The 26,160-nt window shown below is 41.4% G+C and overlaps 2 protein-coding genes across 2 annotated transcripts; both read left to right on the top strand.

The window, feature by feature from the left end:
• The first annotated feature begins 397 nt into the window (after nt 1–397).
• On the top strand, nt 398–1,575 carry LOC139448992 (high mobility group nucleosome-binding domain-containing protein 5-like). Its single transcript, XM_071230485.1, has 3 exons — nt 398–530; nt 873–1,373; nt 1,406–1,575. The coding sequence occupies exons 1-3, from the start codon at nt 398–400 to the stop codon at nt 1,573–1,575; spliced, it is 804 nt and encodes a 267-aa protein (XP_071086586.1).
• Nucleotides 1,572–2,117, top strand: LOC139448993 (cylicin-2-like). The gene has a single exon (XM_071230486.1). It carries the CDS (start codon nt 1,572–1,574, stop codon nt 2,115–2,117), a length of 546 nt encoding a protein of 181 aa, XP_071086587.1.
• The last annotated feature ends 24,043 nt before the right edge of the window (nt 2,118–26,160 follow it).

Raw genomic sequence — 26,160 nt, forward strand, 5'->3', positions numbered from 1 at the left:
CGAGTTCGAGGAGCTTTGCTTAGCAATGGCGCAAGGAAGAAGTGGCATGAAAAACGGAGCTGCGCATGCAGTGCTGAATTGCAAAGGAACAGCGTTCATGTGCAAATACAGTAGACAATATCCACAGTCGTTTCAGTGCCTTGTATGACAAAAACTTGGTATTGACAACTTACGCGAGTTGCGAGCTTCAAAATACGCTTTGGTGACAGGTATTAACACTGTTATAATGTCATATAGTGTTTTTATTCTGTTCTGCTTTCTGTCTTTAGTTATGAGTATTAAACCTGATTCTAAACCGATAATTATTGTCGGGCCAATTTCAATCCAATGCTGAGCCAATTTTGATTGCCGATGTCGGGCCGATGTCAATCCGATGCTAAGACGATAATAATTGCCGATGTCGGGCCGATGGCTGACCGATGCTGCTCCGATAATTATTTGGACGTCGAGCCGATGTCGAACCGATGAGCAAAATTGCATCAGCCCGACGATGTTCAACGACGTTGGGCCGGTGTTGGGCCGAAGCAGGGGTGCTAGCTGTCCTTTCACAATGCCAAGGCTTTTAACGAAAAACTTGTGTCTGCATAGTTTTTGTAAATATTGAACGACTCTTTGGGAACATGTCACTATTAAGTGTAGTTCTTTTACACGTTACAAAAATACATTTTGTAATTTTTGTGAGCATATGGCAGTGACTTAAAGACAGTAGAGATAAGACTGTAACATGATTCGGTGGCTCCTGGATTTATCAGAGAAATGTGTGGCACATCCATCGACCCCAGCTTGTGAATAAAGGAGAAGAGACAGAAGAAGATGAAGGAGACGATGCAGAAGGGGAAGACGAAGGAGAGGATGAAGAAGGGAAGATGAAGGAGACGACGAAGAAGGGGAAGATGAAGGAGACGATGCAGAATTGGAAGACGAAGGAGACGATGAAGAAGGGGAAGATGAAGGAGACGATGAAGAAGGGGAAGATAAGGGAAACGATGAAGAAGGGGAAGATGAAGGAGACGATGCAGAAGGGGTAGATGAAGGAGACGATGCAGAAGGGGAAGATGAAGGAGTCGATGAACAAGGGGAAGATGAAGGAGACGATGAAGAAGGGGAAGATGAAGGAGACGATGAAGAAAGGGAAGATGAAGGAGACGATGAAGAAAGGGAAGACGAAGCAGACGATAAAGAAGGGGGAGATGAAGGAGACGACGAAGAAAGGGAAGATGAAGGACACGATGAAGAAGGGGAAGAAGAAGGAGACAATGAAGAGGGGGAAGATGAAGGAGACGATGATGAAGGGGAAGATGAAGGAAACGATGAAGAAGAGAAGATGAAGGAGACGATACAGAATTGGAAGACGAAGGAGACGAAGGAGACGATGAAGAAGGGGAAGACGAAGGAGACAATGAAGAGGGAGAAGATGAAGGAGACGATGAAGAAGGGGAAGATGAAGGAAACGATGAAGAGAAGATGAAGGAGACAATGAAGAAGGGGAAGATGAAGGAGACGATGAAGAAGGGGAAGATGAAGGGGACGATGAAGAAGGTGAAGACGAAGGAGACGATGAAGAAGGGGAGATGAAGGAGACGATGCAGAATTGGAAGACGAAGGAGACGATGAAGAAGGGGAAGATGAAGGAGACGATGAAGAAGGGGAAGATAAGGGAAACGATAAAGAAGGGGAAGATGAAGGAGACGATGCAGAAGGGGAAGATGAAGGAGACGATGAAGAAGGGGAAGATGAAGGAGACGATGAAGAAGGGGAAGACGAAGCAGACGATGAAGAAGGGGGAGATGAAAGAGACGACGAAGAAGGGGAAGATGAAGGAGACGATGAAGAAGGGGAAGATAAAGGAAACGATGAAGAAGGGGAAGATGAAGGAGACGATGCAGAATTGGAAGACGAAGGAGACGATGAAGAAGGGGAAGATAAAGGAAACGATGAAGAAGGGGAAGACGAAGGAGACGATGAAGGGGAAGATGAAGGAGACGACGAAGAAGGGGAAGATGAAGAATGCGACAAAAGAAAGAAGGAGAAGATTAGGAAGAAGAGATGAAGATGAAGAAGAAGACAAGGGTTTACATGGTCCAGACTCGATTACTTACAGGCCGGCGTCAAAATAGCTGGAATAGTGATGGATGAATCGTTAAAGAAGAAAGCAACACACGGGAATAACGGTGTTTCAATGCACATATAACTGTTCATCAGTTCATAGTTGTGTTGTATGTATAAACATTGACGGTAACACCACATTACCATAATACACTATCACGATATGCATGATCATTTATATATAGGTTCCATTAAAAAAGACGCCGGTTAGTATATTTCTGACAGAATACCCACTGAGCCCAGTGCTAGTCTGGCAATCAAGTTGAATGGTAAAGATGACATGGCACTGGGTTATGATTTATTGCGTCAACATGGAGTTGATTGGCGGCTCATGTCAACATCATGGGGTTATTGCCATAGATTGCCAAATATAATCCCACTGAGTATTCTCTTTTCTGAAATCCAGTTGGGGGCACTCTCGTGAATGGCACTGTACAAACTAAAATGCCAGTCTCCAATGATCCACTGAGTTCGAATTCCAGATTCGCCCAGATTATGATCATCGGTTTGTAAGCACCAGGTCCGCATTCGGCAAACTTTCATCGTACTGGGCGTCCCTCCCAAACTGAGCAGACAGCCATATCACTGAACACAAGTAACTCACTGCAGTCAAAATAATGTTTTAAGTCCATTGGGGGCGGCCGGGTAACCTAGTGGTTAAAGCGTTCGCTCGTCACGCCGAAGACCCGGGTTCGATTCCCGACATGGGTACAATGTGTGAAGCCCATTTCTCGTGTCCCCGCCGTGATATTGCTGGAATATTGCTAAAAGCGGCGTAAAACCATATTCACTCACTCACTCTAAGTCCATTTGCATCATGCTTAAAGCGCAGTATTATCCCGGTGAACGGATCAGCGTGCACTCGATTTTAACGATCAGTTTTCATCCCAAGCTGCCTGTGAGGTCCCAGAAGGTTTGCAGTAACAAAACCATCTCACCGCTACAGGGTCACTGCTTGGTGGAAAGAGACATATTTCGAACAGTCACTTGCCAGAGGAGATACATGTGCTTCATTGAGGGAAAGGACCGAAGCCTAGACACTCTCAGGTTGCCGAACGCGGTCATCCATCGAAGGACTCTCTGGGACCAACGTTGCTTAACTTCATCTGACTGTGACATGTGCGCTGTGGTCAGGACCACCAGCCACCACAATAATATATCTGTGGTATTGATGGTTCAGTTCACAACGAGTGTGTGCCACAATCCGAGTGGTTAAAGCAACGTGGGAGGGGGATTGACAACTCGTAATCAAGGTGTATGAGTGAGTGAGTTGGGTTTAACGTCGCTTTTATCAGTATTCCAGTTATATCGCGGCGTGTCAGCTTAATGTGGCAGGAAAGCCCAAAATGATGCAGGTCTCAGACCTTTACCACTTCGGTGAAACCCACAAGCATTGGTATGGTGCTGACAAACCTAGAAACATAATCGAGGCGAACCGGGATTCGAACCCACAATCATAGGTTTCTGGCGTGCACAAGAGACGCAACTTTGCACAGCGCCTTAGACGACTGGGTCACCCGTGCCCCCTCAAGGTGTATGAATAATCATCTACCTTAAACAGTATTTAACACATGAACACACATGAAGCGTGTTTTGCAGAACGATTACATGAATATCGTTATAATTAAGACGCAGTACCAGTCTTGATTATCCGACGAAACCGATTCCGTGGGGCGTAAAATGCAAAATGGCGATGATAATATAGGAAATGATCACTGAAATCAGTGACAGGATGTGTGCGAAAAGGGTAAACATGTCCTGTTCTAACGGTAGCAATCACAACATCACTCACACAATTTACATGAAACACGTGTATATCATTCATCACTGTTTCCGATGTCACGGCGCAAAAAAAAATATGATCGTGGGTTCGAATCCCCGTTAGATCCGAGGTTATATTTCGAGGTTTGTCAGCACCATGCCCAAGCTCGTGGGTTTCACGAGCCAAACATCTGAGGCCCGCATCACTTCGGGCTTAACTTCCACATCACGCCGTGATATAAATCTATTAATGTTCAAACGGAGTTAACAGTACTCACTCACTCACTCACTCATGGAAGCATATACCTTCATGTCTCGTTTGATTGTTTGTTTGTTTCCGGGCAAAAAAGGAAACATGTTGCTTTACTAAGGGGTAAATCACATGCGATGTAAAGGCAATTGTAAAGGCAGATCCAAATTAAAGTCGCGGCCACCCAATACTAAATAACTAACACCCGTAAATGTATGTAGTCCCTACCTTCGTAGAACGTAGAAAGCTCAGTTAAACAACGACGAACGTCGATTTACGATTCCGACTATATTATGAGCATGTGTTTGTGAATCTCTATCAAATAGTGATGACACCAGGTGTTTGTCAAAAGGTGAGCCCATATACTGCACCACCGATGGCATCCGTCACAAACACATGCAAAGTAACGTTTTCACCTAAAAAACCACTGATTCTAGTTATCATACAATGTCATTCCTCCATCTCTTCTTTGTTTGTAAACAATAATAACCAGTGTCTGAAGTGTACAAACTACAGATAACCAGAGTCAGTGTCAGTGTGATCATTGATGTCATTTGATTGTGACTTCATGGTAACCGAACGGTGACAATTGTCTCCAACGCATTGTAAAGCAATTGTTTAATCTAATCCATGCGATATCTCACGTGTACGAAAGCGTAGTAGGGCCACAGCGAATTCTTTTTTGTCTAAGTATCTCCTACGTACATGTGGCAGCCAGTTTTGGATGATGAATTGACTTTGTGTTTACAGGTATACCTTTCGCGTTTAGGATATTTAGGATACTATGGTAACTCTAATAATACACTTATCCGTGCGGATTCCGGATAAGACTCGCTTATTTACGAGCCGCCGCCCCAATCATGGATACGTATTACATATTACATGGAAACATATTTGTGAACGTGTGATATTGGAAATCATCATCACTTCTTTTCATTCAGGATGCTATTTTTTAAATGAAATGTTATATGAGCTTTTAAAAACACTGGCATTGGGTATTGAAACATTTTAGACACGTATATTGAGTATTACTGAGAATGGCGTTAAAACCAATTCCCCCAGAACCCCCAAAATGTTTTAAACTTTATTGAAGGTAAGCAACAAAGATAATGATAAAAAGTGATAAAACACGCAGCTTTTGAAGGAAAGATCGCGAAGTGGTGTGATGTATAAAACATTAATTGGGCGTCATGACCATTCTGAAGCCCTAAATGCCTTTGCAGCAAATATAACTGTGTATCCAGAACAATGTCTTAATATAACACAAAAATGTCCGGTATTTCTTTAATCAAATAATGATTTCGAGAAGCTAGCTGGGATGACTATATTTCCTCCTAATCTTTGCGTATCAGTGTGTTAGCCAATGCTTCAAAATACCTGCTTTGATCACGGTGTAATATGAGAGTTCTTGTCACAAGATTGCCTGAAGCTTATTTCGTGTTTTTGGCTATCATTATGCGATGAAAGCTTCAACTAACAGATCTCTGATGCTGTATAAGTCTTTGATCATTATTCCATTTGGTTCCCAATTTGTAAAAGTAAATATGAAATGAGAGCTACCGTTAAATCATATATGCACATTGATATGTGCCCCACAACGGAGTGAAGGGAATGGAGGCAGCACGACCTGATTAACGCTGCCTTGGAGCATTCCAGCAATGTCTTGTCGTCAGCCAGCAAGCATTGTACCCATGTGGAATATCGAACCCCTATTGCCTTCCTAATTAAAACAAAAGTACTCCGTTACAGATACCAGTATGAGCTATATGAAGTGTATTGCATTCAACCTTCAAGATTATTTACATTAAATTGTTTGGTTGTAATTAAACACCGCACTCGGTACGACGGCGGTCTGTAATAATCGAGTATGAACCAGGCAACCAAGTGATTAACATCATGAGCATCGATGACATGCTATCAACCAAGTCACCGAGTCTGACCACCCGATCCATTTTGTCGCCTCTTATGAAATCCATCTATGAAAATCATCATGATAGGGGCAACCCCAACCCTAACCCTGACCCTAACCCTAACCCTGACCCTAACCTAACTCTAACCCTAACCCTGACCCTAACCCTGACCCTAACCCTAACTCTAACCCTAACCCTAACACTGACCCTGACTCTAACCCTAACCCTGACCCTAACCTAACTCTAACCCTAACCCTAACCCTAACCCTGACCCTGACCCTAACCCTAACCCTAACCCTAACCCTGACCCTAACCCTGACCTTAACCCTAATCCTGAGACCCTACCCCTGACCCTACCCCTGACCCTAACCCTGACAAACATACTTTACATACAACATAAGCCCAAGTGGTTTATTGGTTCCCACCTAAAAGGTAACTGAACACCTGAGGGTATTTAACATTGAACATACACAAGCAATGAAAATACTAGGGGGCGGTCCCTCAGTATGGAACTTCTTCCCATCCGGGGGGGGGGGGGGGGGGGGGGGGGGCACGGGTGGCCCAGTCGTCTAAGGCGCCGCGATTCGCTGAGCAGAGTTGCGTCCCTTGGGCACGCCAGAAACCTATGATTGTGGGTTCGAATCCCGGTTCGCCCTGATTATGTTTCTAGGTTTGTCAGCACCATACCCGTGCTCGTGGGTTTCACCGAAGTGGTAAACGTCTGGGACCTGCATCACTTCGGGCTTTCCTCCCACATTAAGCTGACACGCCGCGATATAACTGGAATACTGTTAAAAGCGGCGTTAAACCCAACTCACTCACTCACTCTTCCCATCCGGACCAGAAGAAGAAGTCACACAAACGGGAATGTACGTACGTCTCTATACAAGTGCAATATTCTCGAATGCCACGTTAACACATTTCCCCCTCACCTCAACATCTTAACTATGTTGAATCGCAGCTGCAATGTTCCTATGTGCTGTGGCGTACCATTTTCACCCAAACGTCAGGGGGCTGTCGGGTAGCCTAGTGGTTAAAGCGCTCGCTCGTCACGCCGAAGACCTGGGTTCGATTCCCGACATGGGTACAATGTGTGAAGCCCATTTCTGGTGTCCCCCGCCGTGATATTGCTGGAATATTGCTAAAAGCGGCGTAAAACCAAACTCACACTCACACTCACGTGTCAGCTCGTTGTATATACAGGTCGTACATGATGCCCAGTCTTGACGTCCCCATTTAAGACATTTCTGAAATTGAACTGGTTCCACTGTTGTTGTGCGCAGCAATCTTTGCGCCTTTACCAAAACAGGCGGCGGCCCAAATATATGTTAAAATAACCGGTTAGATGTGAGCATGCATAGTGTTCTTACGAATGTAAATAAACATGGATATTTTTACACTTGCGAATGTGTTTTTTGCACTGAACTTTACGAGAAATGGCTTTGAATTTAACATCACATGCAAACTGCATGTGGTACTTTATTTGTATTTATTCGATAACGAGGAAGAAAAATGTTATGTTTACAGTCGCCCAATCACAAATCGAGCGTTTAGATGAAAGGAGAAAAGTCAGTGCTGTAATCTGAAACATATATGAGCTACACAATATCCCATTCAGCAACACCAGCAACCTCAGCAACACCAGCAACATCATCAATACTAGAAATATAATGTTCACCAGTAAACAAATTAACCAAAGCTGTCTCATTTTAGAAAAGTCTATTTGAACATTTGTTGATCATATCCATTGAGTTAGGAAAACAAACAAAATAATAGTTAAGTTCTTGCAGTAGACCTTTCAAAGGTGGGTGATTAGTTTTTCCACCTTCTGCCCGTGACGAAGGTAGATAAGCCACCGTTATAATAGGAATCTCCATATTAAATTTATATTTGCTGTAATCGATCATCACAGTCCCTTTACCTTATATTATTGGATTCAAACATCACGCGTGGGTTAATAAATCACACATCTGTTTTTTCTTTTCAATAACATGTTTTTTGTTAATTAGAGTTATCACTCAAACGTGATTAACAGAGTTTTTTCAGTCTCAAAGACCAACGTCTCCACGTTAAAACACGTGACTCCACCAACCTACACCTTAAACGTCCACGTGCCCTTGACATAGACACGCCTAACCTTTGGCGATCAATCAAACGAACAACGCAAATGTGGTTTTTAATTGGAATTGAGACTTCTTAAGGTGAGGAAGGTGTGATTATTTTAATTCCTATAGCGGATCGCCTTACAAAGAGATTTTTTTCTTGCAGATGTTGATAAAACGGTTTATATTTTGTTTTGAAGAGTAAATAGAATGTTTAATGTTTCAGCAAATGTAGTAACACACATATTTCTTTTCATCAGGCACGTGTTGTGCATCCTTATAGACGTTTCCATATCACCGTGGGTGAGTGAGTGAGTGAGTGACTTTAACACCGCTCATAATACTGCAGCCATATTACATATTGTACCAACGTGGGGAATCGAAGCAGGTCGTGTATCTGTCGAGAGAACGATAGGACCATGCGCTCAAGCCTTAGATCCACCCCTTTAGAAGAAATGAATACCTAACGTCGTTATATTCTCACGAAACGCGAATGTTCTGTATGGAAGCACGGAATTAAGGTGATGTGAAATGGGGTTTAAGGTCGCGTTCAAGAGTATTGCACTTATCCACCGCCGCGCATGAACGTGTGTGTGTGTGTGTGTGTGTGTGTGTGTGTGTGTGTGTGTGTGTGTGTGTGTGTCTGCTTGTACTAGTCCGGACTGATGCCGATTTATAGTGCTAGCTTACTGAGATACCATGCCGCAGTTTAACTTGAATACCCCACTCAGACACAGTATACTGACGTCGAGCCGACCAGTCCTTGTTTTAGCCCCTTAATGCCGGGCGCCAGACAGGGTAATTAAGGGGGCAAATAACGGTATAGACTGGGAAAGGGATAGACTAAATATCCCTTAACAAAACAGCGCTGTAATGTTACTGTCTGAAATAGCGTGTACTGAAAGCTTGAAATTCGTTGCTTCAGAAAGACCTGTGCTGTATCTAGTAACAGGAGCGCTTCAATGAAGGCGACGAAACGCTTGTCAGAGGCTGAAATATCGCAAAATCCTTGACAGGAGTAAACTCATATCCTTCAACTTCACCGTCGACGAGTGACATTTTCATGCGCTGGTACAACTTATCCCAAAATGAACCAAAACATTTCACTCCAAGTGACGCTAGGTAGAGATACGAAATTCAAACACTGTTCCTACCAGAATCCCTTCACTCCAAGTGACGCCAGGTAGAGATCCGACAATCACACACTGTTCCTACCAGAAACCCTTCACTCCAAGTGACGCTAGGTAGAGATGCGACAATCACACACTATTCCTATCAGAAAACCTTCACTCCAACTGACGCTAGGTAGAGATCCGACAATCACACACGCTAGGTTGGTTGGTTGGTTTGTTGTTTAACGCCGCACTCAGCAATATTCCAGCTATATGACGGCGGTCTGTAAATAATCGAGTCTGGACCAGACAATCCAGTGATAAATATCATGAGCATCGATCCTCGCAATTGGGATCGATGATATGCATCAACCAAGTCAGCGAGCCTGACCGCCCGATCCCGTTAGACGCCTTTTACGACAAGCATAGTCACCTTTTACGACAAGCATGGGTTGCTGAAGACCTATTCTATCCCAGAATCTTCACGGGCCAGTGACGCTTGGTCAAGACCCGACAATCACACACTGATCCTACAAGAAACACGCCACTGTGTTGATGTGTGAGAATTCCTGCTAATTATTTGGTCAGGTCCGGAGTCCTTATGAGACGTTGTGTTGACAACTGTGAGTGCGCCGGTCGTCCACAATTACTGAAATGCTCCCAGACTGAAGACTCACGATTGTCTTCAGCAATCCAAGCTTAAGCTTGTCGTAAGAGGCGACTCACGGGATCGGGTGGTCAGACTCGCTAATTTGGTTGATGCATGTCATCGTATCCCAATTGCGTGGATCGATACTCATGATGTCAATCACTTGATTGTCTGGTCCAGATTCGATTATTTGCAATCCGCCAACTTCGCTGAATTATTGCTGAGTGCGGCATTAAACAACAAACAATCACACAAATACACAAACAAACAAACAAACAAACATAGCATTGTAATAAAGTCAACGAGGCGTTGATGATCTATGCCATTATCCTGCTAGCTGTTGTACCCTGCTGAGGACACTGACACGACATCAAATAACTTGAAACACCAAGAACGGCTTGTACCTATATTGGGAAATAGAAGACGCGGTTCAAAATCCGCGAGTTGCGTCCCTTGGGCACACCAGAAACATGTGGTTGTGGGTTCGAGTCCCGGTTCGCCCTGATTATGTTTCTAGGTTTGTCAGCACCATACCCGTGCTCGTGGGTTTCACCGAAGTGGTAAACGCCTGAGATCTGCATCACCTCGGGCTTTCCTCACACATTAAGCTGTCACGCCGCGATATAACTGGAATACTGTTATAAGCGGCGTTAAACCTAACTCAATCACTCACTCAAATTTACGAGTTAACTTGTTCTAATAGATTCCAAACCGTTCCTTGTCATAAGCCGAGAGAAAATATAATCATAATAGTTTATGATTTCTTCCAATCACTCGAATAACCTCTTCAGATCAGACAAGCTCAGATTTAAAGAAAGCAGACGTGTTGGAACATAACGTACACACGTAGCACGTCGATGTGCAGAGATGCGTCCCTTAGGCAAACCAGTAATCTATGATTGTGGGTTCGAATACCGGTTCGCCCTGATTATTTTTTTAGGTTTTACAGCACCATACCCGTGCTCGTGGGTTACACCAAAGTACTAAACATCCAAGACCTGCACCACTTTGGACTTTGTGACAACATTAAACTGACACGCCGAGATATATCTTTGAAAAAAGTGGTGAGACCTGATGCACAATTTAATCTGTCTCTGTAATTGGACGTCCCTGTTTGCAAGAGATGAATTATTGATTTAAAGCTGCCACAACTTGACGTGTCTTTTCCGCTCGGAATCTAATGTAATATGATTCAATTTACTGCGAACTGTTCACAATGTCCAAATGACACATGATTCCAAGTGTGCTGGATTAACGTCCATCAGCTTCTGCCTAAACGATGCCATCTGATTCATATTAGTTTCATATGCTTCGTTGGAAGTCGACTGTTTTTTTGTTTGTTGTTTAACGGCACACTAAAGGATTTTCCGGCTATGACGGCGGTCTGTAAATAATTGAGTCTGGACCAGACAATCCAGTCAATGACATCATGAGCATCGATCCATGCGAATGGAATACAAAGACATGCATCAACCAAGTCAGCTAGCCTGACCACCCGATCCCGAGACCTCTAATAACAAGCATAGTCGCCTTTTTACAGCAAGAATAGGTTCACGAAGACCTATTCTACCCCGGATCTTCATATGTCATACATCCCCTTCAACAATCCTTGAATTTTGTGACCCTTGAGCAGGAGAGCAGGGGTTTCAAATAAATATCGTTTTACTTTATACTGCCCCAAATCCACACCATAAAACATGATTATCATTTATATTATCCCCTATCAGTGTGCGCTTGATTTTCATTCTCAACTCTGGCATTTCGCAATCCAAGCTGCTTGTTAGAATGTTAGCAGTCACATTACCATCCCGTCTTCCCGGGTACCCATTCACTGATGGGTAAACACAATCACATTTTGAACAAAGTCACAAGCCTGAGGAGAATTAATGGAACTTGGTATACACCTTATCTAGGATGCAGACCCCTCTTTGAAAGGATTTCGACAAAATAATTCAAAGGTCAGGATCCCAGGAAGCACTGCCTAGTCACATCCACCCAGAACCTTTCGGAGAATGTGACAGCGAAAGCGGGGTCCGCATAATTGCCGTGTTTCTCCTCAATCTTGTAAATCACATTAGAGTCAAAAGGGGGAAAACTTCAATTATATCAACGATTTCATTGGATTGTTTTTAAAAAAAACACAAGGTTAGGTTTGTTGGCCTGGATACGCCTGAGGCTGTAAATGTGCCTATTCCAAAGAAGTTTGTATTTATCATTTTCCACGACGCCCTCGCCCTCTCCCTATTCCGGTCGTACCATGCATGGCCCCTGTGTCAAAACCACAAACATGGTAATAAAATGATCGAGCTACACCATCATGACGCTTAAGATATTGTGTTTGTGTCAAAGCTGGGCATCCACTGACAATGTGTTGGATAGGCTTATTAAATTCATTGCATAACCTACATTTCATATTTACATGTTGATGCAAAATCATACATTGACGGTTTCGAGTGGGGAATGACTGGTCCTTAGCAGCAAACAGAAAGCCTTCTGTTTCACTTTTTGGGCCAGCCGACTTCACCCATGCGAAGGACTCTGATCTTCTCAACACACTGCATATGAACTCGATGCAGCGTCGTTCAGAGTCTGGGCTGATTTGATATGGCACTTCGCTTGGTTGACACCCATTTCTGTACCGTCCAGCGGTACAGAACCATCAACAAAATCAACACCGACATTAAGATTATGTCCCACATCCTTGGCTTGTTTTATAAAACTGTGGAATGCCTTGTTTTCATCAAGAGTCTTGACATGCTTCACAAGAGGATCATCAGACAAATAAATGTGTGCAAAAGTGCACAAAACAATTTTATCATGAAGAGCCCCAACGTTAATTAAACCACGTCCTCCCATATTGATTGGTAAATATAAGCGATTGAGGGAAGAGCGAGGTTGGTGGGATCTATTGTCTGACATGATTCTTCGCTTGAGGGTGTCAATACCCTGAATTTCCTGTTTACTCCAATCAACAACACCAAAAAAATGTGAAAGGACAGGAACAGCATAAGTATTTGTGGCTTTTACTTTATTGCGAGCGTTCAGCTCTGAACTCCAGATTTTCTTTAGTCTACATTTGTACTCTGCCCGAAGTTTTTCCTTGATATGGGCATTCTGGAGTTTGTCCCTAATCTGCATCCATAAGTACGTATAGACCTGACCTTCAACGAGATGGTCAATAACTCCTCCTCCAAGTAAACTGACTGATCCTCCCTCTTCTACCTTGGCACGTTTCAGATGAAGAACGTTGCATTTGTCGAGTCCAAAGAACATGCCGATATCATTAGAAAAGGACTCGACAAGGGGAATCTGTTTTTTTTAGCGTGGATCCTCCATTGGCAATAAGTTCAAGGTCACAAGTATATTTCACAATTAACAATAGTGAGTGCATCAATTCGTTTCTAGCTGATTTAAATATAGGATATTTGTTGAAAAAATAATATGAATTTTCACATGGGCTGCCACATTGGCATTTTGGTTCCTCGTTTAAACCTTTTCTAAACAAGTCATTGTTTTAATTCACCGTCATCATATCTTAATTTTGTATGTATAATGTTAATTTTCCTTAAATCATATGAGAAATATGATGGCACTGTAGGTCTATCTGTTCTTTAACTTTAACTGGATTTAAATCGAGGGAATGTTTCAATATTCCTTTGCTGAAAAAGTAATGTTTTCCACAATTTGTTAGTCGATGGTATAAACGAGGATTCAGATAACTTAGTTCTTAATAGAGGCATAGTTATATTGTGAGCGGTTCTAAGGTTGTCCCGACGGAGTGAAGTTCAAGATATTTAAGGTATGAAGGTGTCATATTGTTATACATTTTATAGAATAAATAACAATTTACCTTTTCGCCTGCGCTGCCAGGAAGTTTCGCAATATACATTTTTGACTGAAGTATAGGTTGGTAAACCAGTTACAATTCTTGCTGCTTCCAGTTGGAGTTTTTCTAATCTGTCATTCTGCTCCTTGGTACGATCGTCCCAAACTTCACATGCATTTTCAAAATGTGGTCTTATAAACATTGCATAAATCTTATTCAACACACTACGACAGAGCATATACTTAAGCTTTCTCACCAAATGAATCATATTTGATGTTGTTTTCATAATTGCATCAATATGACATGACCACTTGCCCATTCTTTAATTTTGTTTAAATTGCTATTCATAGTAGTTTCTATATGTTCAATGTTATTCGATGATATCCCCGGGGATGTGTCATCGGCAAATAATCTTGTTGCACAGTTCAATCTGTCAGTAATATCATTGATGTACACAAGGAACAAGAAAGGGCCTAGACAATTTATATTTTAGCCCACTGTGCCAGACTCTATCAAACGCTTTAGATATATCGCAGAAGACCATACAATAGAACGCTTTGTTGTCGACTGCTTTACACACTTGATTATATAATTCCACCAGTTGGTGGACGGTCGAGTGACCACCTTGGAATCCTGATTGGTATTTGTATAGCAACTTTTTCTCATAAAAATAATTGTGCAAGTGCTTGAACACAACTCGTTCGAATACTTTCCCATTTCAGCTTATCAAAGATATTGGTCTATAATTTGAGGATAGTGTTGGGTCACCTTTTTTTAATGGTGGCATAACATGAGCTTATTTCTATTGGCTTGGATATGTACGCGTTCTCAATGAGATACTCAATAACAGACATAAGACTTCACTTAAAGATGCTACAGTATATCTCAGAATGTTATGTCTTATGCGATCTGGGCCCGAAGCTTTATTCAAAGGGAAAGACTTTATTATATCACTTATTTCATACACGTTTATTCGCAATGTGCTAAATGTTTTATCTGTACGTTTTTACACATACTTGTTTAACTGATTAGCTTTATCTAAATCTGAGTATATAACCTTCCTCTTTGCTAAGCAAAAAGCTAAAATGATTTAATGACAGACAGAAAAGCAAAGGACTGAAAGAGTCGCCCTGAAATATTCCTCTTTTTAATAGAAATGGGTTCCGAAGGCAGCACCTGCCCCTGCGAATACATCTCAAATTGAGTTGACCAGCAAATCATTAAAGTCTTGAGTAAAACAAGTAGTCGCTCGGGGAGGTCAACACATTCCAGTGACTTCAAAATCCATTCCTGAGATACAGTATCATAAGCTTTTCTGTAGTCTATCCAACACATTGAGAGGTGACGGTGGAAAGTTTTAGCCTCTTCAAAGAGCATTTCTGAACCAGTATTGATCCTTACAACCCAACAACCCTTTCTGGCTCCTCTCTGCTCCATGTAGATAATGCCACTCGAAGCGCAGTACGATGACACGAGATCTGTAAGACACCCTGTGAATAGTTTGTCCTGTGTGTTCAAACAAGTAATTGGGCGGAAGCTTTTAGGGTCAGTCAGATCATCTTTCTTTGGGAGAAGTATTGATCGCCATTTGCAGAACCAAGGCGGAACATCCCCTGCACCCACTAAACATTGAAGTAAAGGAAACAGTTTCCAAAAGCGGTTCCGAATACCACCAGGCCCTGGCACCGTATTAGATTTGGACTTTTTTATGACATTTTTCAGGCAATCGGGTATAATGAAACACACCAATGGTGACCTTATGTTTTACAGGTTACAGTTGCCGGGAAAAGACCACAACTCTTTCCAAAACCTTTCACTGGAATCCATGGTGGGTCTTTTCTCATCACTCTCATTCGTTACATTTAATTGCCCGTAAAATTGTTTTTCATTTGATTTGAACAATTTATGTTGTTTAATGAAATTAATTTTCTTATCCCACTTTCTTTTTTCCATCTGTCCAAACTTTGCCTTTAGAAAATCAAGAATTTGATTGAGATTGTTCTGCTTTGTTGTGTTTTTTTCCAGATTGATCTCTGGCGTTTTGACATAGTTTTTCCTGAAGAACTCTAATTTATACAAAGTTCTATCCAGGACACATCTTTCCTTGTTTCATTCAATTTAATTTGAAACTGGTTTTTCTTTTGAAATTTTTCGTTTATTTCCCTTTTGTGGTTCATTTTCTTTGGAAACTGCATGGAGTTCCTCCAGTGTTCGAGCAGCAGGATACAAACAACAGTTAATGTCATGCAAAGAGCAGTCCCCGTTGAGAGTAACAGAATTAATGTCATTTAATTTATTAAGTTGATTCTGTGGAAATGATTGGTTAATTTGATTTATTGGCCTCCGTTTCGCAATCGGTAAATCACAGATTTGATTATAAAATGACATAAACCAAACATACAAGGAATCATCAGAAACATCATCGGCAGTAGAGGGGTCGGAAGAGGGAGAAAACTCAAAATCTCCGAGGCCATCATCAGAAATTTCCTTTCGTGAGCCCATGACTGGGTCATCAGGTATTTTAGGGAGAACAATACGAACGTCCATTTGTAATGTCGGGTCTGCTGATGTTGGAACTGGAGGTTCATGCAAAGGCGTCTGACGAGCGTTGGCAGTAAGCTCACCAGACTCAGGGCACTATTTCAGTCGCCGGAGCTGGTCGCGAATATTCTACTCTGTCAAGTATGCATACATTGGAATGGCTTTGTCCCAATGTTGCTTCAGTAATTTGCCATTTATACGTGGTATGTCTGCCCTTTGTGATAGTTTTTCATCAAAAGAATTCTTTTCGGGAATAAAACCTTATTTTACATGAGGTGTAAAAATGTAGATCCTAAACCTTTAAGCCCAATGTTTCGTTGGTTAAGCAATACGTGACGCATAAAGGAAAGCTTTTACTCGAACCCAAAAAGCTAAAAGAAACACTACTGATCACTTATGACGCTGTCATTCTCTTTGAATGTCCAAAATGAGGGGTTTTTGGCACTTAAACGACGTTAATATCTGTTCTGAAAATCGTACGGACGAAACTTCAAAAGTAACAGAAAAGGTTGTACAATTTATCATTTTTCCATGACAACCATCATTTCCAATGAATATTTCTTTGTGTACCTGAGGTGAAATGTATTTTCTTACCTTACAATTTTTTTAGGGACACGCACACACCTCAGTCTTGGAAAGTGAGACGACAGACGAACAACATAACCCACTTCTACTTCTATAGCTTGGATTTCAAATGGTAATTGTTTGAAATACGTGTGATAACTGAATATACCTGACAACTATCTACCTTCTCACCTGAAATCCTTATCAATCATTTAATTTATCACAGTAAGTCTCTATCAACTATTTACGTTCTCATCGTCAGTCTGTATCAATCATTTACCTTATCACCGGATATTCCTTTCAATATGTCTTTACCTTCACATCGGCAGTCTGGTAATCGTTTTCCTCATCGTTAGCCTACATAAATCATTTACCTTCACATCGACAGTCCATTAATCGTTTTCCCCATCGTCAGTCTATATCAACCATTTACCTCTTCATCGTCAGTCTTTATCAATCATTTACCTTCACATCGACAGTCTATTAATCGTCTTCCTCGTCGTCAGTCTATATCAATCATTTACCTTCGCATCCTCAGTCTATATCAACCATTTACCTCCCCATCGTCAGTCAAAATCAGTCATTTACCTTCACATCGACAGTCTATTAATCGTTTTCCCCATTGTCAGTCTATATCAACCATTTACCTCCTCATCGTCAGCCTATATCAACCATTTACCTCCTCATCGTCAGCCTATATCAACCATTTACCTCCCCATCGTCAGTCTTTATCAATCATTTACCTTCACATCCTCAGTCTATATCAAACATTTACCTCCCCATCGTCAGTCTAAATCAGTCATTTACCTTCACATCGACAGTCTATTAATCGTTTTCCCCATCGTCAGTCTATATCAACCATTTACCTCGGGTAGCCTAGTGGTTAAAGCGTTCTCTCGTCACGCTGAAGACCCGGGTTCGATTCCCGACATGGGTACAATGTGTGAAGCCCATTTCTGGTGTCCCCCGCCGTGATATTGCTGGAATATTGCTAAAAGCGGCGTAAAACCATACTCACTCACTTACTCACTCACCCCTCATCGTCAGTCTATATTAACCATTTACCTCCTCATCGTCAGTCTATATCAACCATTTACCTTCACATCGACAGTCTATTGATCGTTTTTCTCATCGTCAGTCTGTATCAATCATTTACCTCCTCATCGTCAGTCTATATCAATCGTTTACCTCCAATGCATTTTTTTGGTATTGTTGCGCTTATTTCTCTATACTTTCACGGCACCATCGCGAACGTATCGCGACATTCATTCACAACACAAGGGAAATATGAAATTTAGTGTAAATGGTGCATATGCTCTCTATATAATACGGGGCGGTCGGGTAGCCTCGTGGTTAAAGCGTTCGCTCGTCACGCCGAAGACCCGGGTTCGATTCCCGACATGGGTACAATGTGTGAAGCCCATTTCTGGTGTCCCCCGCCGCGATATTGCTGGGATATTGCTAAAAGCGGCGTAAAACCATACTCACTCACTCACTCTATATAATGATATTTATCATACCTCAAAGTCAGAATGATGAGATCTAACTGGTCCACGTGATCTTGATAATATACTTTGTAACCCGCCTTGGAGGGTAAGAATGATTTCAGGGGGGGTGAATAAATACCTTATACCCCGCCACGAGCAAGTAAGGCTGCACGTGGATTTCTGACATCCAGAATAGATCCCATATTCCCACCCTGCTTCAAAGCAAAAAGATGTCCATTGAAGTTACACGACACGGCATAAGTTAACCTAAGCGCAATCGGACAGCTGTTTTCCATCAGTTTTGAATTTGTGTTATTTCTTTTACAATGTCATATGAGAACATGTCAGTAAGATACCTTCGTTGTAGCAGGATCACGCGGGGGAAATAGGGTTTTACCTGTACCCTACACAATTACCAAACCCTGTAACCCTAACCTGATTCCTAACCAAACTTATATTACTATATACTATTAGAACACAATAAAAATGATTTTTACAATGATATTAAGCCAGTTTTAACCCTACAATATATTATTCTTCAACGGTCCTCCTAGCATTCAAATTAGTATTATGCCAAGCATGGTGCATTCCTTGTAATTATTGCGGAGGGAAATTGATCGCTACACTTTCCACAAGGAGGGCACTGACTCTGACACCTGCGGCTTCGCCTCAGTCTAGTGTGATGGATTGGAACTCTTTGAAGGTGTGGTACTTTGACCCGAAGACATATTAAACTAATCAGAAACGATTGTTACTTGGACGTGGAGACAACCCTTATTGAAGCGTATTGGATATAACGTCTTTCATGTGGGGATATTTGTGGATAGGTTTAGTCCTCCGTCTCTTTGAGATGATCAAATGCTCCAAGACAATTTAAGTGTTGGGCAAAAAGAATACACTTGAAAATTCCCACTTAACAATCATCATTGATCATTGTGAAATTGGAACCCCCATATATCCTTGAGACGTCATGCGCACGTCACCTGTTACGCATTTTTGGGGTGCAAGTAATATCGACGTTGATCCCCGGAAAATATATATCACCATCCAATTCGTGTTTGCACCATTAAACATTGGTGTTTATTTTCTTTTGCACAGTAGTTTTGAACTCGTTTCTTCCTGGTTTATATCTTAATCAGTGAGTGAGTTGGGTTTCACGCCGTTTGTAACAGTATTCCATTTATATCAAGGCGTGTCAGCTTAATGTGGGAGGAAAGCTCGAAGTGATGCAGGTCTCAGACGTTAACCACTTTGGTGAAACCCACGAGCACGGGTATGGTGCTGACTCACACTCACTCACTCACTCACTCACTCACTCACCCACTCATGATCTGTTTCGGTGCCATATAATTACCTGTTTGCAGATGTCCCATACCGTGTTCATAATAAGCATGTGATGTATATATGTAAATTATGACCAGTTTAAGTTACAGATGCAATTATACAATCAATAAGCTCTTCGCGGTGTGGCATCTGGGCGACGATATCATGATCAATACTGACATTGCAGATGCAGCACCATGGGGTGAAGGACGTATTTCTGATTGATAACCAGGAAGGCATATGAGACGTGTATTCGCTAACAAGGATTCTGAATCGTCCTGTGTCCTCCTCAGGCAAGGCAGCAACTTCCGCTTCTTTTAGAAATGCCTTATTGTCTTAATTGAGATCAAGTCCTTTTTTGCCCAGTCAAGATATAGGCAATCGTGTATCAGTCTCGATTATATCGCGATACAGTTTCAATCGGGATTCAAATAAAGTGGTGAAAATTATGAGAATGGATCAGTGAAAAATAGGCTGTGACACCAGGCTCCACATGCACAGAGCAATCTCAGTATTACAATTATTGTAGATCCTGAAGATCGCGACCTTAGGCTTCGGCTATAATCGTAATCCACTTGCACAAAGTGACTGTAGGCTAATATCATTGTATGCTTCAATCGAAAAAACTGGCCCGGACCAATATTAAGTAGCTAAGATCTTTGTAGTTGTAGTCCCTTGACAAAATAGCGTGCAAGACAGGGTCTGTTTCACATAAATAATTTGCTTTGCATTCAAACATTGCCTCTTTATATTCTTAAACTGTCATGATTTGCATCGACACCTCAACAACACGAAGAACAAGTTAACGTCAGAAATATCGTTAATCGATAGTGAACCACATAACTATCGAGTCGAAGGCTAAAAGTACCATTCCCACCCGACTCAATGCTGAAAGCAGTGGGAAACAACATACCTTTTCGATAATCAAGGCAAGGATAAAAACCTAAGTTTTCTGCAAGCGATTAGTAACTTCCGTGATCTTGGATAACTCACGGGCAGCTAATCTTAGTTTATACTCTAGACGGGGGTGGTTTCCCTTTGTGTACGACGACTGCCGCAGAGTAGAATCTACCTTGCCGAATGTAATAATGTTGTAGAGTCCGCCTGTATTTCATTTGGGTCACATTCGGTCTTTAGTTATCATTAAAACTTTCTCAATTAAATACAAGATGAAGTTCAAAATCATACATATTTAAATCTAAAATCGTGTGGGACAAGGGAGGAACGGTATTAATATATAGTTTAAAGAAATACAGGTTTTCATCACACACGGATATACATTTGAAACTTGTGTAAGATATCATTTAAAAGTAAAATTCACACTTTTTAGAAAATACTTACCAATGTAATTAGTACCAAGTGAATATAAATATATATTAGCAACTGCTTTTTATAGAAATCTTATTCATTATTCTTATCAGCCATCTGTGCATTTCTGAATCCCCCGTCTTTCTGTGTTTTGAAAAGGAAGTCATCTTTTGTTAGATCAGCATAACGAAAATATGAAGGACATATTTAGGATGTTAGGAAAAGGAAAAGCTCCCCCAAATAAATGACGATCATACATACATACACGTGTTATTTTATAAGGATATATTATTATGGTTTATTTTAATTTTCATAATTATAATGTATTGTGTACATGTTGTGTGTCGTAACCGGTTCAGGTTCTACTATGTATGCGCAGCAAGTTCTTCGCTTTTGCAGACAACTGTAGTCGAGTTTAAGATATTCATACCTGCACCGTTAACGATTTCGATCTTAGCCAAAACCGCTCTTAAATCCAAGCCGTCGTACAACCGCGCTAAGATCGGTTTGTGCAAGTGGAATAGGACAATTTTATTGTGATTGTAAAGTTAATTGTTACGCCTTAGATCGATTGTAACTAAGATTGTTCTGGGCAAATCGGTCCAGGTGTTCTTTGAAAGGGTAGGGAGGCACAATGCAATGGCTTGCGTCATTTGTCTCAATGACAGCCAGATCTTCAGGCAAGCTGATTATAGAGTTAAGAAAGGAAGCACAGATCTCATGTCAATGTTTTTGAAACGGAAAACGGAAAGACAGCAAGAAGTTTCCTCGTAAAAGTAGATACAAATACCACGTTTCCAAGAAATATTTCCCTTTTATGACATGTAGTTAACACGAAACAACATGTGGTGGAGAAATAGGAGAAATAAGAGTGAAAAAATAGTGCTAATTGGAGAGCGATGCAATTGTCAGTTTTCTGTGGTATGTTGAAATGTCGATCTCGTATGCATTCTGCAAGGGATATCTGAGCGATACAACATCTCATACATCTGGACTTCTTCACGAACGCTTCTTACATCAATCGAACGCCAACGTAAAGAACTGTCTGAAAGACAAATCTGCTCAGATAAAACGTAATTCCTCAAATAAAAAGTGAATATTCCAATTTTATTACAGGTCGTGTTATACGTACGGTCATAAATTAATCTGAGTAGCCATGACGTCACTCGTTTTGTGACGTCATACCACTGAAGGTCATTTATCCAACTGTGATATTTGCATTTATATCGTTTTAACAACCCAATTTTGACCACATTAAGTGTACCTTACATAAAGGTACTACCGACAAGAGTTGCTTAATCACTTGTTAATCGTGAGCGCGACGCGACCTTAAACCCAATTTCACTTCACCTAGACGGCTGTTGGTGTACATTTTCTAAATAGTGGATCGTTTCTTTTTTCCAAAGACCATGTCATGTCTTGCGAGTGTTGAGTGAGTGAGTATGATTTTGCGATACTTAGAAATGGTCCAATGACATCTCGGGAGGGGACACCAGGCTCCACATGTTGTACGTGGAAGTGACTGTCCTTTTCTGAGCCTAACTTTGATGAACTGCGGTGATGGAGTTTGTTGCTAATCAGTTTTTAACATGAACCCCTCCGTGGTCCAAATCGCTGGAACTACCTTGATCCCGAATGTGTAGAAGACTTCCTACGGGTGTTGTAAAACGTCATCCACAGCATAAAACGACGTCACCATCATTTGCATAATGCTTGCCAGGCAATTCTCTCTTCAAGTTTGAAATGAGGTGGAAATTTGATTGTGCCAAGTTGGTGATTAGGGAGGATGTTCAATGAGTTCAAAGCTACAGTATTAAAGCCATGTGGACAACAGACTTGTGAACAGGTGTATTGTCCTGATGCAACAATACATCTTTATTGAGGTTCTACGACATCTGGTCTTCACATTCTGAGCAGTTCAGTACAGGACAGGTGTATTGTCCTGATGCAACAATACATCTTTATTGAGGTTCTACGACATCTGGTCTTCACATTCTGAGCAGTTCAGTACAGGACAGGTGTATTGTCCTGGTGCAACAATACATCTTTATTGAGGTTCTACGACATCTGGTCTTCACATTCTGAGCAGTTCAGTATAGGACAGGTGTATTGTCCTGGTGCAACAATACATCTTTATTGAGGTTCCACGACATCTGGTCTTCACATTCTGAGCAGATGAGCATAATATTGACACTGTCGGAAATACCTGCTTCCCAGACAGTCCGAGACGGGCTGTTTTCGACTTAGGGAGATAAAGGGAAACGTCACGCCCGATAGTCGTGTTGAATTTCCAAACCGTATTGGTAAAATATATGAATAACAATATGTTTACAATTCCTATTAGCTGGCATGATGATCTACGAATACGTATACGAATAGGTGACTCATTTGCAATTGCTTGAAATCTTACTGCGTCCAGTGCTAGTGTTGAGGAAATGCACGAAGCTTGGATCTGTATTACCAACAATACAACAATGCGTACCATGCGTACAGCATAACAATGAAAGGTCGCCCAAATGGTGTGTTGATCATTATAGCGTCCAATAATTGATATCAAAACCTGACTTGGGATTTTATAATCACTTTTCAACGAGTTGGTCGGGTCCATTTACTTCTAACTGGGTAGGTAACGTTTGTGCTGCTGTGTCCTACTGTCTGGCCTCTCTTTTCTTGAGGTCGTCCACCAGAAGGAATCCTTTGGACTCCCAGAACCCGAAGCCATCACCTTTCCAGCTGATGGATAATGCATTGTATTTTGCGAAGGTGCAAATGATCTTACCTTTCAGGAAGTAGTCGACCTCTAGGATTCCTTCAGAATCTCAGAAATCCAAAGCCATCACCTTGCCAGCTGACTGACGGAACAGACATTATCTTGGGACAAGAAGACTTTTGATGTTCCCATCTCTGGCTGATGGTAGTTTACACAAGTCACATTTGTTGTTACAAATCGGTAAAAAAACAGCAAGGTATGGTTCAAAACGACGTAACTTCTCACGACAGATGATAACGTCCAATAAGAGATGCCCACTACATTGTTTGACGTTTGAGTCGTCGACTATCTATAATGAAAACATGAATTTTATCACCATTTACCCCAGTGGTGGCAGTGGTGGCAGTCTTCCTGATCTTCGGGGCTCTCTTTTCCTCTCTTGACCTCCAATGTCAACCTCTTGACAACTGAAGGAGGATCATCCAAGAAAGTTAACATCACTCTGCATGGATGGCTGTTGGAGTTTCAGCTGAAGATACTTGATGGCAGCACTGTCGAGAATACCTCGTCACTTTGGTGTCTGTAGAAATAGGCAACCCATGCTTGCCGTAAAAGGCGACTATGCTTGTCGTCAGAAGCGATTAACGGGATCGGGTGACTTGGTTCATGCATGTAATCGTATCTCAATTGTGTGGATCGATGCTCATGATGTCAATCACTGGAATCTCTTGTCCAGACTCGATTATTTACAGACCGCCGTCATATATCTGGAATATTGCTGAGTGTTGCATTAAACAACAAACACACAATATCTCCTTAACAACCAGACACCTATTGTCAGCTCGTGTCTTATCTAGATAACAGAGTGTCGTTGCTTCTTATTTTTATGTAGGTGTTTGCATCTTTCTCGATTATTCTCATTTATTTGTGGATATTAGAGTATTGAAACCCCACAAAGAGAATCTTACAGGGATAATGTCACATCTCCACAACACTCCCGACTTAAAACATGTCTGTTCATTGCTAATGGCAAGTCTGGGATGTACATCTTTGTTAAATGTCAGAGTGTACATGTTTGAGAATTCGTGGCTTTAGCTATCTGTGTGTTGACATAAATCTAAACATACCTGCAGAGCAAGCATCCACGTAATGTCGTAAAGCCATAGATTTCTCTCCCATGTCCCGAAGCGGAGACACAAAGAGTTCTCCGGGCTAATGAATGAGTTCAGTAATGCTATGAACAGTTTAGCAAAGGCATTGTCGGAATTTGAATGCACCGGTTCGTGCAGTGATTCCTTGACGGATGCCTAAAGAAAGAACTGTGATATATCTCTGAACACAGGTTATATTGGTCCGTTAATTGTAGGGAAAATTGCACTGGGATTACATGCTCGCTCCAGGAAGGAGAACCCCTTTGTTCTCCGTGACGTCTGTTAGGTACCTCCTGGCAAATCAGGAGAGCTGATACTGCCACATAACATGCGTTAATTATACTGCCACAGTGTCAAGTTCCAAAACCTGGTCCATAGTACTATAAACAACTACAGGTTACTATTAATCCAAAGCAGAGATCTGGAAAAAGCAGTGAAATGTTTCATGTGTACAATAGCATAAAATGACAAATGTTGTCTTTTCATAAAAAAAGGTGATTGTCTTTTCTGGATTGTACATAATAAAACCAATATAGATTTTTGATTTCGTTAAAACTTGTCTTCATAGACCTGAGAAAAACATCATTGACCTCAGACTTTGTTCTCAATCATTATTTATTTTCACAGTAACTTTTGAGTGAGATTCGTATGACGTTTGACGCTCTTTGGAATCTTCGTAGAAAAAAACACGCTCGATTGTACCTCACAATTTGTGACTTGTTTTCAGCAAAAGTTGTACCTGATGGAATATTGCTTGACAAAAAGGAAACGTTGACTATTGGAAATCATCCCTCTTGTCATGAATACAGTCTGGTGGATACTGTCTGGTCACTGGACACTGTATGCATTGATGTAAATATGAAACATTTCAAGCGCTTTCACTGACCCCTTTTAAGGCTGGAGCTGATGGAATATACCAATAAAGACAAGTTGTTTTCAGCAAAAGTTGAACCTGATGGAATATTGCTTGACAAAAAGGAAAAGTTGACTGTTGGAAGTCATCCCTCACTGGATACTGTATGCATTGATGTAAATATGAAACAAACGAAGCCCTTTTAAGGCTGGAGCTGATTCAATATACCAATAAAGACAAGTTTGGTATCGGAAAGTCCTGCACCATCAGAGATACTCAGGCTAGTCAGGTGCACTCAGTACTCTACTCAGAAGAAGATGAATATCAAGTAATCTCAAGGAGTCTCTAGAAATAATTCTGCCACTATTAGTTATTCTTTAGCTGTAATGTGCCATCTCCACTTCGCCTACTCATACAGTGAGGAGGATGCCCAAGCATACAAATAATGTGACATTTAAAGAGCCACAGGTCCTCCAAGCAAGGTCCTCTTAACGGAGCTACGAGGAT

Source organism: Haliotis cracherodii, unplaced genomic scaffold (assembly GCF_022045235.1).
Source record: "Haliotis cracherodii isolate W230 unplaced genomic scaffold, xgHalCrac1.p SCAF_7, whole genome shotgun sequence".
Taxonomy (NCBI): Eukaryota; Metazoa; Mollusca; class Gastropoda; order Lepetellida; family Haliotidae; genus Haliotis; species Haliotis cracherodii.